Source organism: Vipera berus, assembly GCF_964194415.1.
Source record: "Vipera berus genome assembly, chromosome: 3".
NCBI lineage: Eukaryota > Metazoa > Chordata > Lepidosauria > Squamata > Viperidae > Vipera > Vipera berus.
Genome location: NC_138204.1, coordinates 122,921,959 through 122,941,522, shown reverse-complemented (window position 1 = coordinate 122,941,522; position 19,564 = coordinate 122,921,959). Strand labels below are relative to the sequence as shown.

Sequence of the window (19,564 nt, the reverse complement as noted above, 5' to 3'; positions counted from 1 at the left end):
GATTGCCTCTTTTTTTCCTTTGGTTTTTCTCTATTTTTTTTAAAGAAATCAATCAATTTTTTTAAAAAATAATTCACCAATTCAGCTGTCTTCCCACGCCAGAATTCTATTCTGTTCTGTTCTGTTCTGTTCTCCATTCCATTCCCATTCCAGATCATCCTTCCTGTACGATGGATATAATGATTTCAAATCTTGTAGAGCTGAGGCTACAATGTGTAATCCCAACCTGACATTGTGTAATCCCAACCTGACAATCCAAATGTTTGTTCCTTACTCATTTAAGGGCAACCAGATCACTGAAACAAATGACATGAATGCAAGCAGGGAGGCTTTGCATCTTTTCCTTCTCCTTATCTAAGGTTAGGGGTCACAGGATTTCTTTTTATCCACCAATTAATATGAAACATCATATGAGTTGTCATAATCATTACAGCACCGTCTTTAGTTATATATAATTATGATCCAAGAAGGGGAAACCATTTGAAACTCCTTATTATCAAGGATCCTGTGGTTAAGACAAGGATTGTCCTCAGGTCTGGCTTCAGGGTGTGACACTTCTGGGCTGCTGATAAGCGATTGTTGCAGATAGAATTAAATGAATTGAGGGGAAATTGCTTTAGGCCTCATAAACATTCTTATTTTTTCCCCCCACTCCTAAATTTGTACTGGCATAATAGCACTAAGTTTAATTTTAATTTACTTATTTATTTATTTTTTATTTATTTTAATTCCATTTATATCCCGCCCTTCTCCGAAGACTCAGGGCGGCTTACAAGCTTAGCAGTAGCCTTCATTCTATGTATATGCCTGCTTATTAGGGCTTTCACACACACCCCAAGCGGCATTATTACAAAGTCAGCTTAATTGCCCCCAACAATCTGGGTCCTCATTTTACCTACCTCGGAAGGATGGAAGGCTGAGTCAACCTTGAGCCTGGTGGGATGCGAACCTGCACTAATTGCAGGCAGCTGGTGTTTCTTAAGCAGGCATTAGCCCACTGCTCCACCAAGGCTCTAGATAACTTAGATAACACTTATTCAGTTCATCATTAACTCCAGAATTCAATTTATCTGGACCTATTGCAATATAGCTGGGAAATGAGATAGAGATAGATTATGTTGGTGAAAGATCTATAAATTGGGATCCCCACGGGATGTGTGGCCCTAGTAGTTCCTTTGCACATCTCAGCAGCCTTTGATACCATCAGCTATCACATCCTTGAACAACAGTAAGAAGAGGGCAGGTACTGGAAAACAGATCAAGGGGGATAGTATCTTAGATGCCGGTAGGCAGATTTTATTGAATCCAGTTTGATCTGGAAAAATTATTTTATCAAGGTTATACAAAACAAAGCAGTTTACACTATTCTTGCAAAACATCAATGCCTAAAATGAGATAAGATCAAGTTGCAACGTACAATGTATTTTAAACCTAAAGCAAAAGAAACACGTTTTAAAATGAAAATGTTATGATTCTACTTATTTTACATATAAAAAAGAAAATAAACATGTCACTTAATTTGGAGCAGAGTTGCTATTTGCAAAACTGAAATATTTTCACTTTTATGATGGAAAAGCCTGAACTAATTATATTTTTAAAAAATATTACATTCTCACATAAAGTAAATGGATATCATCTCCGACATGAACCTCAAAAATGCATTAATATTTTTTATTGTTCCTAATTATTAATAATGAAGCCAGAGCAAGAAGTACTACTGGCTAAAATGTTTTTATTATAGGTTGCTAACAAATTTACATAGAGAAAAACCAGCTGTTTTTACTTCTTTTTAGGTGAAAGGTTTAAAGGGAAACTAACTCAATCTTCTCTTCTAGGGAAGTCGGTACTAAATCAAAAACTGAATGGATAAATGAAATAAAACTGTTCACAGCTTAGTTGGGAAGATTATTTCATGGCTTAACTTTAAAATAAAGGAGTTGGAACATGCTATGTGGCTGAGAGTGAAGGGAAACTGTTGAAAAGATCAGGTTGACCGCCAGGGCCATAGGTAGTTTTGGGACCTGAGTGCAAAGGAGGAAAAGTACTGGGATGACACAGTATGTTGCGTAAGGGCATTGGCAATGGCAACTGAGCAGTGGGAGGCAGATGAAGGCACTGAGAAGATGGAGAGAAGGTGGGCTAGTGGGATATGTCATGCTGGGAACTGCTGAGAGGAGAGAATAGGCAATACCCACCAGCCTTCTTCTACTTGTTGTTAGAATTAGGGTAAACTCTCAATTTAACATTTGTCTTTAAATGTTATTCTGCTCTCCAAGTGTTATTGTTATTGAGTTGAACAGATAGTTGCAGAGATGAACATGTGTTCCATTAATACAAAGATACAAATTTAGACTGGTGTTATTCACATTCCATAAAGAGAGTGGTGCAAAATGAAGAATTTTATGTTAGCAATATGCACATGTCACTATGCACTGCCCAGATTTTTTAGCACCCACACGCTGCAAGACCACACATTATTTTTATCTCCAAAGTATTGTTATGTATGTGACATTCCATGCTCTCCATTTATTCTGTTCCATTTTGTTTTGAAAATCGTTTGTCTGTGTTTTGAGGGAGTAGGGAGTTACAGAAAATTCCAAGGGGATCATTTAGAGCTGGTCAGGGCCAAGCAGCAGAAGTCTCACCAATAAATTGTATTGTGTTGACAATGGGAGCAATCCATCCTGATCATATGGATGATGTGAAATGGATTTCTATATGCAATCTATTATACAACCAAGAGGAAGCGATAATGATGAATGCTTTTTAAAAAATTTCTGGATGCTAAAACAGAAATATACTAAGCGACCGTAATTATTTATTTAATTAAAAACAGAATGAAGAAAACATGATGGATGGTAAAAGTAATATGTTACAAGAATCCTAAGATTTCATAGGAGCATATTAAACAATCTTTCATGAAATAAATCTGTAGCAGTGGACAAAAATCTCTGAAAAGATAGTCATTGCCACTATTTACTTCTGCATTTCACTCCTAGAGTTTATTGTGAATTTAAAGCTTAAAAACCTGTTACTGTAGATTCCCATGCGAAACAATTGATTGCGCTAGATCAGGGGTAGGCAACCTTGTCTCTTATATGACTCGTGGACTTCAACTCCCAGAATTCCTGATAGCTGGCTCAGGAATTCTGGGAGTTGAAGTCCACGAGTCATAAAAGAGCCAAGGTTGCCTATCCCTGCCCTAGATTAAAACTCATAATTTCTCTGCAGTATATGAAAACACCTTTTCAAAAAAATTTCCTTGACAACATTTTTAAAGTGGTTTATCATTACCCTCTTCCTATGGCTGAGAGAAAATGAATGGCCCAAGGTCACTGGCTAGCGTCCAGTCTGGTGCCTTCAACCATACATCAAAATGGCTCTTGCCATGCTAGATGCTCAGTAGTTAATTAACAAAGAGATAGAAAATTCAGAATGCAGTTATAGTTCCCTCAGCATACATTAGAACATTAAATTAGCATAAGAACATGAGTTCTGACAATTTTATTGCATCTGTCTGACACAGAATTGAAAACACTAAAAATGTGCACAAGGGAGCAATTGGCAAATTATGTTCACGTGTACAGTATGCGTGAGGGAGAGGTGCGGAAAGAGCAAACTTTTCTCTGTTAAACTAAGTTTGTATTAATACATTTATTCTATCTGGCTGACCACAAATTAGCCATGCATGTGGATGAGACCAGATCAAGGGGAAATTCAACTATGGAAGTCATAAGAAAAAGCAAGATGCTATGATGAAGGGAGACTGCAGATCACAACGTTTTGTTTCATACTATTGATCCGAAAAAGAAACTCATTTGAATAAGGAAGTGCTAAAGTATAAATTGATGGGTAAATCGAAAGGTATGTTTATGCCCAGGCATCAGCTTGCTGTTTTTCTGTTAAGAATGACCTTTGTGGATTATGTAGATAAAACCTTCCTTGCACATTTGCCTAGCAAAAGATCCCTTCTTATAAAAGCAGAGTAAAACAAAGCATACACATATATACCAAATAAAACAAAACAGGATAGTCTGGGCCTAAATATCACTGGGACAGTCAGGAATGCAGCTCTTATCACTGAAAATGTAATGGGAATGGATGTGGTCTACATGGAAGCTGAGGTGTCTTCAGGATTTCCAGAGTGAACAGAGCAAATCACATTAAAGACAGCAGAGTCAATGGGACATTGAAGGGGGGGGACTTTATCATAGCTTTCTCTGTCCAAATCTAATCCTCTCTGTCGAGAAAACTAAAAATAAGTGCTATGCAATTTTGTGGTAAATAGCAGGAAGAACTCACCAACAAAGATTCCTAAAATAGGATTTGCATAAGCAAACCACCCAGTGGGATACAAAAGGAAAAAAACAATAACATGCCCACCCAGGTCCAGTGTATCCTTCGCAGAATGGCAAATGATAACATCAGCAATAATATATGTGCAAAATATGCTTTTTACAAACCAGTGTCTTCAACTAATTATTTTAAAATGTGCCATGTGCTTTTATTCCCTTCTCAACTAATGTCCCTTTACAACCATTTCCTCTTCTCCAATCTCCAAACATTAATAGATGGTCTGACGATCCCAAAACCTGAATTTTGTTTTGGATCAAAACAATTTTGGTTCAGATCTTAACGTGGTCCTGAAGTTGATATGTGTGGGGACACAGACTTTTTCAACTGCACTATTTTTTTAAGACACAGGAATATTAATGCTTACCTTAAGAAACTGTTGCCAGGATAAAGAGGAAAGGGAGGGAAATAAAGTACTTTTCAATCTAAAAGTGCTAAAGAAATAGTCTCAATAAACATTGAGAACCCATAAAAGATTAGTCCAGGCATTGTAAATTAAATTAAAAAGAAAAAAAAAAGAGTTAAATCTCCTTTGAGTCACATTTGGCTCCTGGTGACTTCATGGATACATCCATGTAGTTTTCTTGGCAATCATCAAGTTAAAAACCAGGACTCCATCTCATGAGCCTGCCGGGGTTGGTAGGTCTTCTAAACTATTGCTTGGAAATATTCTAAACAACCTAGTGATCACATTCTGCTGTTAAGAATAAAATGGCAGCAAGGTTCAACTCTGCAGTCCGAATTCAGTTAAGATTCCTCCCAAATCTCTTTCTGGGATACATTACTTCCCGTAAGGAAGTCATTATGTACCACTTCTGAAAAGTATAGGTCCATTCATGTTAGTAAGTACCTGGAATTCAGCTCTCACAGCACTGTTTATGACAACGGAATCATCCAATGAGATGCAGTATTCCGCAAAGTAGATAGGTTGCAAGGAAACTTTCTTAGGAAAGTAGAATAAAATAAATTCTTTCCATTTTTCTCCAAAAGCAGTCAATGCAATGTACCCTCTTCTTTGTATCTTAGCTATAGTCTCAATTCATAAATTAGTCTTCCATCAAATAACTTAAAAAAAACCTGTAATAGTTCAGTTTCTCTGGCTCAGGGCCAGGTAAAAGTTAGTTTGCCCATCAGAGTTTCTGAATTTGTAAATCTTCACATCAATATAGGTGGTTTCCAGGTGAGCGTTTGTATGTGTGAAAAGATGGCTTAGAAAGAGACTAAGCCAAGACAAGAAGAGGCCCCACTGAACTTCACAGCCTTCATAGGGGGCCTCATACTGCTTGGAAATGCCAACCATTTTCATATTGCACTGGTACAGAAGGAAGTTGCCTCTCAACAGACTGTCCATAGGATCAATGATCTTTGCACATAGGCAAATTTACAAAAGTGAACACATTAAATTCTGTCATGATGGAGAAACACAAGAAGATTCCATAGAGGGAAAGGCACACAAACCCCAGCTTCTTATCTAACTTCCACTTGTTCAAATGAACTCCAAATACCTAGAAATAGAAAGAAAGTCATTACTACTATATAAATCTAGAGATGGCTCTCCCATATCTATGAACCAATGTGAATAATCTTCTCTCCATTACTCCCTCTTACAAATCAACAGCATTTCTTCTCCCAATAGCAACAATCTGGCCTAAGGTCCTTGACAAAGCGATGTTTATGAGAACAGATTTACCGAACACTGAAATTAAAAAACTGTTCAGTTTCATCCTTGGTACAATCTGATAAGATCCAATTTGCAGGTCTAAATGTTCCTTTGCTTTCCATCTAAACATGGTACTGATACAGTTTGAAGATCAGCCATGGGTATTGCCTCTGTGGAGTCTAGATTTCCCCTCCTCATGGCCAATGTGCCCATGATCACTTTTAAAAAAATAAAGAATGATACACTTACCGTGACAAAAACTGAAGCTAGCAACAAGCCCACGGAATAGATAAGTCCACGACTATTCAATCGGATCTGAAAAATTGGTAGGATATGTTAAGAATCCTGTTATTCACATTATTTCCAATGAACTGCAATTGTAACTTCTGTGCAAAAGGAAACTTAGCTGTCAGAACTATATACAGAATTAAGCAGGTCTGTTGCACCACATCTGTAGGATCAAACCGAATGCTGCATTTGGAGTATTGCTGGACCCTACCAGGAGGATCAGCTCAAGTCTTCTATGCTGTACCCTCTTTCCAAAAGGCCATGGCCAATGAGAAGTTCATAATGCTAGAGAACAAAGGTGATGGTCTTTCTCTGTAGTTTGGTAGACTGAGACTCATAAGGCATGGATGAGTAATTGTGGCTATTGGCTCTTGGAAAATCCACCTAACTTAACCAAATTTTCACATGTGTCTCCCTACATTCCTGATACAATAAAGCCAGAAAAGTTTTCTACAAATCTTCTACGTTGCAGAAATAACCTGAGAGGTTCACTCTCCAGGTTAATCTGGCACCTGGCACCAAGAGCTTGACACTCCCTAGTTTCTTGGGCTGTAAAGACAAAAGGGGAAGAGATGTTACTTTCAGGCTTGCAATTAAGCTGACTTTGTAATAATGCCGCTTGGGGTGTGTGTGAAAGCCCTAACAAGCAGGCATATACATAGAATGAAGGCTACTGCTAAGCTTGTAAGCCGCCCTGAGTCTTCGGAGAAGGGCGGGATATAAATGGAATTAAAATAAAATAAAAAAAATAATAAAGTAAGATGGTTGTGCTTCCTGTCTGAACTATTTTGCAAAGCTCACATTGTGTGAATAAAGCAAGGGTGACTAATGTGTGTATTGCTCTGGCTAGCATTTACAAAGACATATTTGAAATTGCTTAGACATGAAGTACCAGAAAGCACAGTGTGTTCTGGGATTTGGGTAGTATTCGCAAGAAGAATGAAACCAAGGGCTTTTGCTCTAAAACACAGCTTGTCGCGTTCAAAGACTGCTTAATTGCCAAAGGCAAGAGTCGCTCTTATACAGAACAGAGTTCTATTTTTTAAGAAGTCTCTTGCTTCAGTTCAGGTCTTTCCTTCTGTGATTTAAGTGCTAAAGGCAACAGCTGTTCTTACATGGAACAGTTGCATTTTCTCTTTTTTCTGTAAAAAGAAAAAACACACCCTCATTCTGAAAGGACATCCAGTTCCTCATATTTGCTCCAGGAGAGAATGATAAAGCCAGCCAGAAAAGGAAACGTATACCTTATCTGCAATGTGTGAACCTTTGACTTCTCATTATTTCATGATGAGATTCATGATATAACATAAGAAAGTCCAAAATGCTTAACATCATGCCAAATGTGTCCAATCTATCCAACTCAATGACTTAAAGAAATGGATGTTAACCTGCAACTTCAGGTTTCCCGCCCCCGCTTGCTATAGAATAATTTTCCATCTGCAGCAAATGACAAGTTAAAAGTTATCTAGCTATCATTACCCAATACCTTGCTTAACGCCCATTCATTCAGTGACCATTTGAAGTTACGACGACACTGAAAAAGTGACTTAGGACCATCACAACATCCCTGTGATCATGTGATTGTAATCTGGGCACGTGGCAACTAGCTTGCCCTTATGCAGTCATGTGAATGCCATTTGCGACCTTCCCAGACAGCTTCCGACAGGCAAAGTCAGTGAGGAAGCTGGCAGGAGGTTACAAGCCACTTGATCTCTTGCTTAACAGCATGGATGATTTGCTTAATGATTGTGTCAAAAAAGGTCATGAAATTGGATGCATTTACATGATGCCTCACTTAACAACTGTACCACTCAGTGACAACCTTTCCAGTCTCAACTGTGATTGTAATTCAAGGACTTATTGTACTATAATTTTACGTTCCTCTTGGGTAAAATGGAAAAACTCTGTTTCAGTTTCAGGTGCGTTGCCTTGTTTGATTGTTCCCTTTAAGATTTAGAAGCCAAGATGCACGTTGCAGAAGATGGATAAGCATAAATAAATAACTTTTTGTGATTGTGGTCTGAAAATTGGCACAGGTGCGAAGCTTGTCTCAACACCGCGATGAATTCTGTGGCCGTCTTGCCGGGTTGTTGTACTCGCTGTTCAAAGGCATGCCTCCATGCTATCACTGACAGCTTAGTTTGGAAATGGTCGCTGAGCCGTTTCTTCAGGTCTGCGTAAGTAACAGACTCCAGCTGTGCCGGTGCGACTAAGTTCTCAGCGATGTCGAATGTCGCAGACCCGCAGACACAGAGAAATGTTGCGGCCTTCAGGCCATCTTCAGCGACTTGGTTGGTGCAGACGTAGTTCTCTACTCTTGAAATGTAGGACGACCATCTCTCCGGGTGAGTGACATCAAATTCCTCAAGCTTTCCGACTTTCAACATGGTGGAAGTCTTCACGGCTCGTGTTTCACCTTGCCTCGTGCTGCTTCTCTTCGTAGGCCCTGAGACTGGTCCACAGGCTGGGGTGGTCGCTAGCGTGGATTGCTAGGCTGACCGAGGGGGGGGAAACGGGGTCCCTGCCAGGCGCTTTGCTGGCCTCACCCCCACGTGACTTCCAGCTCTTTTGAAGAAGCAGTATCCCACCTTCATCACCAGTGTTGTGTAGCTGGTTCTTTGTAGGCAATAAGCGAGACGAGAGGTTGCAAACAGGAACAGAACTGAAACAGAGGCTTCTGCGCAACTACTTATACGGATAGACACTAGGTGGTGGCCAATAGGTTTAAAGGAACTCATTCCCGCCCCAAATCATCCAATGATCTTCTTGGAGACAACAAGTCTGGCTTAGTCAGCGACTGTTACACAGACACACCAATTGAGCAACCTTAAGCAGCATTCAAACAGATACGTGAAACAGTTCAAGTAAAATCCCAATACATTACAGATCTATCTACCCGTTTATTGAGCTTGGCTGCATAATCTTCTGTGCTACTGCTCCTATCTAGACTATGAATGAATGAATGAACCTTTATTGTCAAAGTACAACCATGTATACATTGAGATTGGCTGAGCCTCCCTTCATGCCTCCCCCCAACCACAACTCACAGTGACAACAAACCCACCATCTTGTTACACCATGTGAGCTAACTGCACAACACAGCGGCCTCGCAAGTCAGTCATACATAAAATTATAAAATTATTTCCCATTCAAGATCCTAACAGCCCATGGATAAAAGCTGTTCTTCAGCCTGTTGGTACGGCTGGCTATACTCCTATATCTCCTACCCAATGGTAGGAGAGTAAAGAGATACCGACCAGGGTGTGAGTCGTCCCTGAGAATTTTCCTCACTCTTCCAAATTCATCCTCTACTTCTGCATTAATTTATTTTGCTTCCAATGGATATTTGTTTAGCTTCTTCAGTCAGTTTGCATTAAGATTGGTGTTGCCTTTTCCCAGGCTAATTTAGATTCATTTGATGCAGATTACAGTACAGTGTTGCCTTCAGCTTGCATTTGGCTAAACTGCCAGTTTGGTGTGCATTACACAAGCATTCCAGATTTCCTGCTGGAAACTGTAATTATACGGAAAACCACACAATACAACTCTGTTCATTACTTCAAATGGATACTGCACAAATGCTCTTATGCCCTGAGGGACGCAAACGTGCCTGGTTGCATATTCAGTTAAAAAGTGACAGTATCAGCAAGCAAATATGAGTGAGTGGGCGGCCCGTGCAAGAAGCCCATTGCAGTACAGAGGCCTAGCCTTAAAATGGAGCCATATTAAAGTCAGTTCAGTGAAGTGGTTAAAGTGCTGGCATAGAAACCAGGAGGCTCTGAGTTCTAGTTCAACCTTAGGCATGAAAGCCCGTTCGGTAACTTTGAATCAGTCACTCTTTCTCAGACCAGTTCATGTCACAGGATTATTGAGGTGGGGAAAATAGGAAAGAGTATTAGATATGTTTGCTGCCTCAGATTATTTATAAAAATAATAAAGGTGAGATTAAAAATATCTAAGTAATAATAGGATTAGGTCAACTTCTTTTACAAGGTATAAAATTGTTCCACCTGAGGCTAAAACCTGAAAAACTTAAGCCCAAAGAAGATGCCCAAGACTTAAAAAAGCATCTGGCATCAGCCAGAGATAGAATGGAGAACCACAAATGAGGATTAGATCAGGGGCTCTTGTGCAGTCAAGAAGGAGGTTAAGGAATTGTTAACTGTTCAGGGTTCATTTTGGAAGGGAAGTTGACTTCCAGTCAGATAAACAAGCAAATACTGTACTTACCATGTTTTCCTTCAGTAAGGTAATATGTTGTTGTTGTTAGTTGCAAAGTTGTGTCCGACCCATCATGGACAATGTTCCTCCAGGCCTTCCTGTCCTCTACCATCTTCTGAAGTCCATTTAGGCTCACGCCTACTGCTTCAGTGACTCCATCCAGCCACCTCATTCTCTGTCGTCCCCTTCTTCTCTTGCCCTCAATCTCTCTCAGCATTAGACTCTTCTCCAGTGAGTCCTTCCTTCTCATTAGGTGGCCAAAGTATTTGAGTTTCAACTTCAGGATCTGGCCTTCTAAAGAGCAGTCAGGGTTGATCTCCTCTAGGACTGACCGGTTTGATCGCCTTGCAGTCCAAAGGACTTGCAGGAGTCTTCTCCAGCATCATAGTTCAAAGGCTTCAATTCTTTGGTGCTCAGCCTTTCTTATGGTCCAACTTTCACTGCCATACTTTGCAACTGGGAAGACCATAGCCTTGACTATACACACTTTTGTTGGCATGGTGATGTCTCTGCTTTTTAGTGTGCTGTCTAGATTTGCCATGGCTGTCCTCCCCAGGAGCAAGTGTCTTTTAATTTCTTGGCTGCAGTCCCCATCTGTGTTGATCTTGGAGCCCAGGAAAATAAAATCTGTCACTACCTCCATTTCTTCCCCATCTATTTGCCAGGAATTGAGAGGGCCGGATGCCATGATCTTGGTTTTCTTAATGTTAAGTTTCAACCCAACTTTTGCACTCTCCTTCTTTACCAGCAACAAGAGGCTCTTTAGTTCTTCTTCACTTTCTGCCATTAGAGTGGTATCATCTGCATATCTTAGGTTGTTGATATTTCTCCCGGCAATCTTAATTCCAACTTTTGATTCATCTAGCCCTGCCTTTCTCATGATGTGCTCTGCATATAAGTTAAATAGGCAGGGTGACAGTATACAGCCTTGCCGGACTCCTTTCCCAATTTTGAACCAATCAGTAGTTCTGTGTCCAGTTCTCACTTTTGCTTCTTGACCCGCACATGGGTTTCTCAAGAGACAAATAAGATGGTCTGGTACTCCCATCTCTTTAAGAACTTGCCACAGTTTGTTGTGATCCACACAATCAAAGGCTTTTGTTGTGATTCAGGGTCAGCCTGTGGGTTCAGCAGTTGGGTCGGATGACTCAGATGAGGGGGAGGAGGGGGGTGTTGAAGAACTTGCTGATGATGGCTTTGAGGCTCCGCAGAGCCCCCAGCCAGGCCCCTCTCACCTGGTGGAGACCCAGCTGTGTGAGCCTGACAGCGTGGATGAAGATGACCCACAGCTGGCCCTGTTCAAGGACGCCCGACGCAGGAGGCAGTCAAGTAGGAGTAAACAGAGGAAGGCAATGGGGCTTCTCGGAAGGAGGGAGAGAGAAGCCACGCCCTGAACTCTTTATAAAGGACTTGTGTGGGGAGGGCTGGTTTGCTGAAAGCAACCGCTCAGATAGTGTTTCAAAGCTCCGGTATCTTGGTTCGTGTTTTGTTTGTTTTTGTAATAAATTTGGCAGACGTATTCCAGCCTCTTGCCGTCTGTAAAGGGGTTGCCTTTTCTGCAAGGCCGGTAGCAGGCTGGTACAGAACAGCTTTAGCATAGTCAATGAAGCAGAAATAGATGTTTTTCTGGAACTCCCTAGCTTTCTCCATGATCCAGCGTATGTTGGCAATTTGATCTCTAGTTCCTCTGCCTCTTCGAAATCCTGCCTGTACTTCTGGTAGTTCTCGATGTAATATAGGTAATATAGTACCACTCAGTTTAGCTTGCAGCCCACCCCAAAGTTTGCTGCATTGTTACACACAAGAAACTGTCATATCTTCACATTAGAATTCCCTACTATATACAAAAAGCATTGCTTTTCTAAGCCCTTGCACACCACAGATCAACCCAAGCTTTGAGAGCAGGAGAAGTTCATGTAGAAATAAGAGACATGCAATCTTGAAGCTTTGCTTAATGGTGTATATATATAGTGCCAATTTGGCCCAGTGGTTAAGGCACTAGGCTAGAAACCAGGGGGAGACTGTGAATTCTAGTCCTGCCTTTGCCATGAAAGCCAGCTGGGTGAATTGAGCCAGCCTAACTCACCTCACAGGGTTGTTGTTATGGGGAAAATAGGAGGAGGAAGGTGTATTGAATATCTGCACTGCCTTGAGTTATTTGTAAAAATAAAAAGGGAAAGATATGAACAAACAAATAAATAAGGATTGGGCTAGGCAACAATTAAATTTCAAAGGGAAAAAGGTGATTCAAAGCAGGCCTATCATGCCGCAGAGCACCTTGTGAAATCAGGCATATCTTTTCTCAGGGCTCAGTGATGGATATGCATACTTACAAAAAAGGGGCAGCTTCTTTGAGGAATTGCCAGTTGGTGGAACATATGCACTCCAAATAACCTTTTCTTTTTTTGAATCCAGATCACTGTGCAGCCCAACCATACCCTCCCCCCAAAGCCACCCCCCCCGAAGCACCAATAAATTGCATTCTCCCATCAAAAACATTACACCCTACATTTCCATTTTGAGAAACCATCACCACCACCACTCAGCATTTGCTGTTGAACTGCTTGGAATGTTTTGAAAAATCGTAATGATTTTAGATATAATCCTGAGTTAGGAAACATGACACATTCTTGCCTTTGCTTTTACACTTGCTGGCTAGCTTCCCTGCCTGTCACTGCTAGCACTGTTCGCTAAACAGGAAAGGTCTTTTCAGATAAAATAGGCCACATGGTGATAACTTGTTTTATTGCTTATCTTGGCTTCAAGAACAGTTAGGGACTAGTTCTTAAATTGAAAGAGCTGAATCAGGGCATCATGGCTAATGGGTTATTGCTCCCTTTGCAGATGCCTATGATGTTCTTGAACACTTATCCTTACTTTTGGCAATCAAATACTTTCTTAATTGCACTTTTTATTCGGCTGCTCCCTCTGTGTCTATGCACGTATCTATGTTCACATTTGCAGGGATTTACTGTACACTGACAAACCCTAGCTAGAAGATAGGAGAACTACCTAGGACAGTGATGGCGAACCTTTTAGAGACTGAGTGTCCAAACTGCAACCCAAAACCCACTTATGTATTGTCGGGTGCCAGGTGGGTGTGGCCCAATGGGTGGGCGTGGCCCAATGGGTGGGTATGGCTGCGGTGGTAACAGAAGACTGGGTGGGACTAAAAAGTTCAATCAATCGATTCCAACTTTGTGAGATCTTTTTTTTTCCCGTGAGAAGTTGAAATTGATTGAACCTTTTTTTTTTTGCACATGGCGGCAGAGGCCTAAAGCAAAAAGGTTTTATAAAACCCAGCTGAAGGGCTAGGACTGGGGGGATGGCGCATGTGCCCACAGAGAGGGCTCTGCGTGCCACCTGTGGCACGTGTGCCATAGGTTTGCCACCATGGACGTAGGAGAAAGGCTAGAGGAGCATGCTAGTATTTCAATAGCAATACCAACAGCACTTAGACTTACATACCACCCCATAGTGCTTTACCGTACTCCCTGGGCAGTTTACAATGTCAGCATATTGCCCCCAGCAGTCTCGTTTTATCGACCTCAAAAGGATCGAAAGCTGAGTCAACCTTGAGCCTGTCAGGATCGAACTCCTGGCTGTGGGCGGTTTGCCTGCAATACTACATTCTAACCACAGCACCACCCGGGCTGAAAACTATTTTTGCAAAGGGTTTTTCTCCCCCAAAAAGTGCCTTTGGATGGGCACAGTTCATTTTTCCTGCCTCTTATATAATATACACACATGTAACCTGACTCTTATGAGTACATCAGTTTCTATGAGTGGAACACTATACCTATTTATGTAAAAGCAATCTTACTTAAGACATATTTTTAATCATAATGTATAGGCCTGCACTCTCAGCTTTTCGGCACTAGACAACCTGCAACATGTCGGGTCATCCTGTCAGAAGTATTTCCATTGCCATAAACAGAGAAACAGAATGACCGTAGGCGGGCAAAACAGAAGTGACTTCCAACTTTCTGCTGGCTTCCCCATTGGCTTTCCTTATAGGAAGCTGTCAGGGAGTGTTGGAAATAAGACCCACATGACCGCAGCCGACCACCTTGGCACAGTGATGCAGCAGTATGGCAGTACTGAAGGAGCCACAACTATGCCAAATTTCCGTCCCATGGGAATAATGGGTCACGGATTTTTGACGAATTTTCTAAGTGAGCCCATTTCAGGTATATTGTTTCAAAATCTGTTCTCCAAAATAGTGTTTATTTTGCCCCATTAGTGGATATCAATAAACAGACATGTGAGTTTCTGTGGCATACAGGTTAAGGCATCAGAGTGATAATTAGTAAACTGTTAGTAAACTATCCTGGATGAAGGGTCCCTGGACCTTTAAAGGTTTTCAGAAACAAGACATTTCCCAACAAAAGAGACAGATTGTTAGTCACCTTAGTAGTAACAGATGTGTATAGTTTTGTACTTGGCTCTATTCCAGTATACACATGATCTAACTGGAACTTCAGTGGGATCATAACACATAGTTAGAAATAAAGTCTGCTGGGACAGCACATTTAAACTCCAGCTGTTTAGAACTGAAGATGGTTAGAAAGAAAGATTTCGGTATTACTCAGGGTATGTAAATGCATTTCATATTTTCCTTCTAGAAAAACAGTTATGCGGTGTCAATTTCACATGTTGCTTTAAAAAGAGTCCACGACTATGTGATCAATATTTACAATCCATCAAGTTAGGTGAAAAAAAAATCCACTTTCAAGCCTCTAAAAAAGTTAAACAATCCTATTTTGAATCAATCTGTTATTTTTTTTTCTGGAGCCATATAAATATCAGGAGAATGTCCAAGAAACACAATTATTTCCCAGACATACTTCTAACTAGTATTTGTTGGCTTGCTTTTATTTTCTTTAGGTTACCCAAATATTTTTAATGGCAAGCCGCCATTGTTTCAGAGGGCTCAGGGCATCTCTAGCAGACAAATCTTCTTCTAAAGGTGATGGGATGGCTTCCAGATTTTAGTTACTCAGCTGGGCTCACAGATGTACAGAAAGAGAGAAGAAGAAAAGCATTCATCTGTCACCACAAAATAACTGAGGATTAAAGTTCGTGCCCTGCAAACAATGCATTTCTTGTTCATTCAACAGAAGGACTTTCTTCCTAGTTTGTAAAGTTGTTCTTTGCCTAATGAGCAATTAAGATAAAATCTTTCTGCATCGAAGTAATGCTCAATAGTATTGCATCAGTATCAACCCTTCCTTACTTTGCCTTCAAAAGCAGTAAGCACATGAGGGCTAGAGGACGCAGAGGCAAGACAAAAAGTAAAAAATAATACAAAATACAGAAATATCATAGAAATATTAGAGAGGATATGGTTTAAGACTTTGATTTTCATCTAGCATTGCTATACCATTAGTTGGGCACAATAACAAAAAAATGCATCTAGGATATTTTTATATTCTTACAGGGCAGCCTAATCCAATGCAGGATCACGGCATGAAAGGGCCAAGAAATCACATTTCCTCTTGCTGAATGTAAGTTCTTAGAGTCTCTTTAATGAATAAAGCAGGCAAATTTCCCTAGAGAAATTCACTGGGAGTGTTGCAACTGAAGACTTTGCAGCTTTTCCATGTACTTGGTTTATAGTCTCAGCTGCCCACAATGGCATTACAACTGTGCTTCCTGGAACAAAGATTGGATTTCTTGGGGCAAGAAAGCCTCTTGGCACATTTCTCAAAAAAATAATAATAATAGCTGACAAACAAAAGATAGTTATCCCTGGCTAAGGTGTTGGCAAGATGTACTTCTATGCATCCGCAGTGTCACACTGGGAGAAAAGTCCAGTGGTTGGGGGGATCTATGAGGAACCAGGAAATGCACACAAAGAATAATGTAAGAAAAATGAAAGAGGAACCAGTATCCCAATAGCTCCCCCTTCTGGCTGTAGCATACTTCATTGTCACTACCAGTACATCATTGCTTCCTCTTCTCACAACAGACAAAGGATTGCGTACAAAAGCACTAGCTGTGTCAAGAAAGCAATATTTAAGCACCAGCCATTAGGAAGCTGATTTGCAGGTTAAGTCCTCTTGAGATTTGACCAGGAAATCAGTTACACGCAGAGAGGAAAGGGCTCCCCTTTCTCCCCTCCCAGATTATGATAGGTGAACATTTATTCAGTAGAAATAGCAATACCACTTAGACTTATATAGCACTTTGCAACAACAACAACAACAACAACAACAACAACAACAACAACAACAAAGCATTATTTGCCTATTGCCCCCCCCCATCTGAGCCCTCATTTTAATGATCTTGGAAGGATGGAAGGCTGAGTCAACCTTGAGTCCTATGCGGATCGAACTCCAGGCTGTGGGCAGAGTTTGCCTGCCATACTGCATTCTAACCACTGCACCACCGGGGCTCCTAAGCCCTCCTTTCCTTCTTAGTGGGCAGTCTTTTAGATCGGGGCTGCTCCGTGGAGTTTCCATTTCTCACAGGATGGGAAGGGGGAAAATTCCCTTCATAAATTTCACTAAATAAACAGATGAGTTTACAATACAATGAGTTCAAAACAAGCTGACTCCAGTTCCCTCGCATGGAGAGTAAAAATAAGGAAATGGAAAGAGCAGCATTCTTTGCTTTCTATTTCTGCTGCCGCACTTGACTCAGGGAAGATGAGGACCTGTTGCTAAAGCCAAAACCAACCTATTGCAGGCCGTACATAAAATAATAGAATTATAAAATCGGGAGGAGCCATTTCAGGCCTCAGGTCTAACCCCCGATCAGTACAGTTAAAACCATCCTTGACAGACAACTGTCAGAATTATGCTTGAATTCATCCGCTAAAGAGATGGCTGCCAGCTCTGTCAGTAATTGGCCTGTTAAATTTGTTGTTGCAGATGAAAAGTTCCCCCTGCCAACTTCCATTGCAGCACCTCCTTTCTTGGATCTGGCAAACTTTTCTTCCTCTGGCGTACTCTGAGGTGTCTGAATTATGTGCCTATCTGTTTGTTCCTTCTGTGCCATTTGGGGAACGGGGGGGGGGGGGAAGTAGAGAGGAAAGTGCCTGATGCTTCCTGTTCAACCTGCTTTTGCCATTGTTTTCATTGCCGTAACTAACCATATAAATGCATTAGTAGTGGTTTGGTACCAAATTACCCTCATTAAAGAGTTTTATGTTTCCACGAAACTCCAAAGGTTAGAATACACAGATGCTACATCCCTACTCTTTCTTTCCCTCTTCTGCTTGCTTCTCTCTACGAGGACATCTCTGTTCTCTCTTTCTTGAATTGTTGAAAGCAAAATACAAATACACCCATAGAGATAAAACAAATTTAAAGCTGAAATGAACTTAATGAAAGTGTGTGCCAAACTACTGTAATGTACATTAATATTAGCAGGTATTGCAATGCTGCTACAAGAAGGCTTGCCCTGAAATCTGGTAATATGATCCCCAGGATCGCATCTGGAATACTCAGAGTGAAAGCAATGACTATGACCTAGAAAAATAAAATGAATTGCCAAGTTGCTTAAGCTAATACATACAATGCTATCTGACCCTCTCTCAGTAATTGGCTGCATTGTTAAAGGTTGTTATGGATAAAAGGTTTTCCCTCCTTTCTTGGATCTGGCATTTTTTCTTCCTCTGGCACAAGCTGAAAAGTGTCTGAAGGTTAGCACGGTCTATTCCAGTTCTTTTGACTCTCCGAACTTGGAACTTGCTTCAAAAATCTGGCAGGTAGCCCTCACGCAGGATCTCAGGATGCGACTTCAGGCCCCAGTTCATTTTCACTCTTGTTTATTAAAGTACAGGTAGTCCTCAACTTATAGTAGTTCATTCGGTGACCATTCGAAATTACAGTGGGACTGAAAAAAGTGACTTATGATCCTTTTTTCATACTTATGACCTTTCCAGCATCCCCATGGTCACGTGATCAAAATTTGGATGCTTGGCAACTGGTTCATATTTATGACGGTTGTGCTGTCCTGGGGTCATGTGATCACCTTTTGTGACCTTCTGACAAGCAAAGTGAATGGGGAAGCCAGATTCACTTAACAACTGTGTTACTAACTTAACAACTGCAGGGATTCACTTAACAACTGTGGCAAGCAAGGTCGTAAAATGGGGCAACACTCACTTAACAACTGTCTCAATTAGCAACAGAAATGTTGGGCTCAGTTGTGGTTGTAAGTCGAGGACTACCTGTACACCATCTGTAAAAAAGTTTACATTTTCTCTTAGTCCTTTTTCAGATTGTATGACTTTGGTACCATCTAGTGGTTATCCAGATTTTTGCAGCCCCAAATCTGGTTGCTCTACTTTATTAAATGTAGACAGAATGTACTGACGAACTCAATTATGTTACAGTCATTATAGTTATAGAATATAAATTTCAGTTCCCATTATAGTCCAGTTTAAGCTGTCCATTAGATATGGATTTTAACTTCATTTATTTTGCATTTATCAAATCTTACTTATCCCTAAATAGGTCAGTTCAAATTGATGCTGATTATTCTTTTCTAGCAGTACTGCTCTCAAAGACACACTCATTTTCATTATGTCTTACATTTCCTGTATTTGTTTATTACCTAACTATATTTATATAGGACTATACCAAGCAAAGTGTAAGTGTCCAAGGTCTCATTGCACAAAAGAATTACTCATAGCCAGAGAAATACAGAGAAATTAGCAAACAGGCTCAGAAGTCAAAAGCAAAACCACCTCAAGACTTAGACAAGGGTCTGGAGATCAAAATGTAAGATCCAAGCAGAAAAAAGGAGAGTGCGCTGACTGTTGGATAATCAGTGTTAACAAATTAACACAACTAAGATAGCCATTCACTGAAGAGTTAATCTTAACCAAACCCAAGTTCTTGCAGCAGCTACTATTTCATCTATACTCAGCTAGTGTTCAGGTCTAATTGTAAGGTCATCTAACCACACTGGATTACTCTCAAGTTTCTCTCATCTTCACAATGCTCTCCCTTTCTTTTTGCCAGGGACCATTCTTGGGACTGCATTAGTGGGTCTAAACCAGGGGTAGGCAACCTTGGCTCTTTTATGAGT

At 40.6% G+C, this 19,564-nt stretch overlaps 1 protein-coding gene across 2 annotated transcripts in view; it reads right to left on the bottom strand.

Annotated features, from left to right (window-relative positions):
• Nucleotides 1-3,193: 3,193 nt before the first annotated feature.
• The window catches only part of SLC24A3 (solute carrier family 24 member 3), a 188,157-nt gene continuing 171,786 nt past the window's right edge, over nucleotides 3,194-19,564 (bottom strand). For both annotated transcript variants that reach the window (XM_081325253.1, XM_081325254.1), the window contains exons 16-17: nucleotides 6,263-6,328; nucleotides 3,194-5,858 (exon numbers count right to left, since the gene is read on the bottom strand). In XM_081325253.1, the coding sequence (XP_081181379.1) occupies nucleotides 5,709-5,858; nucleotides 6,263-6,328 (216 nt within the window). In that variant the 3' untranslated portion in view covers nucleotides 3,194-5,708. The remainder of the gene's footprint in view (nucleotides 5,859-6,262; nucleotides 6,329-19,564) is intronic.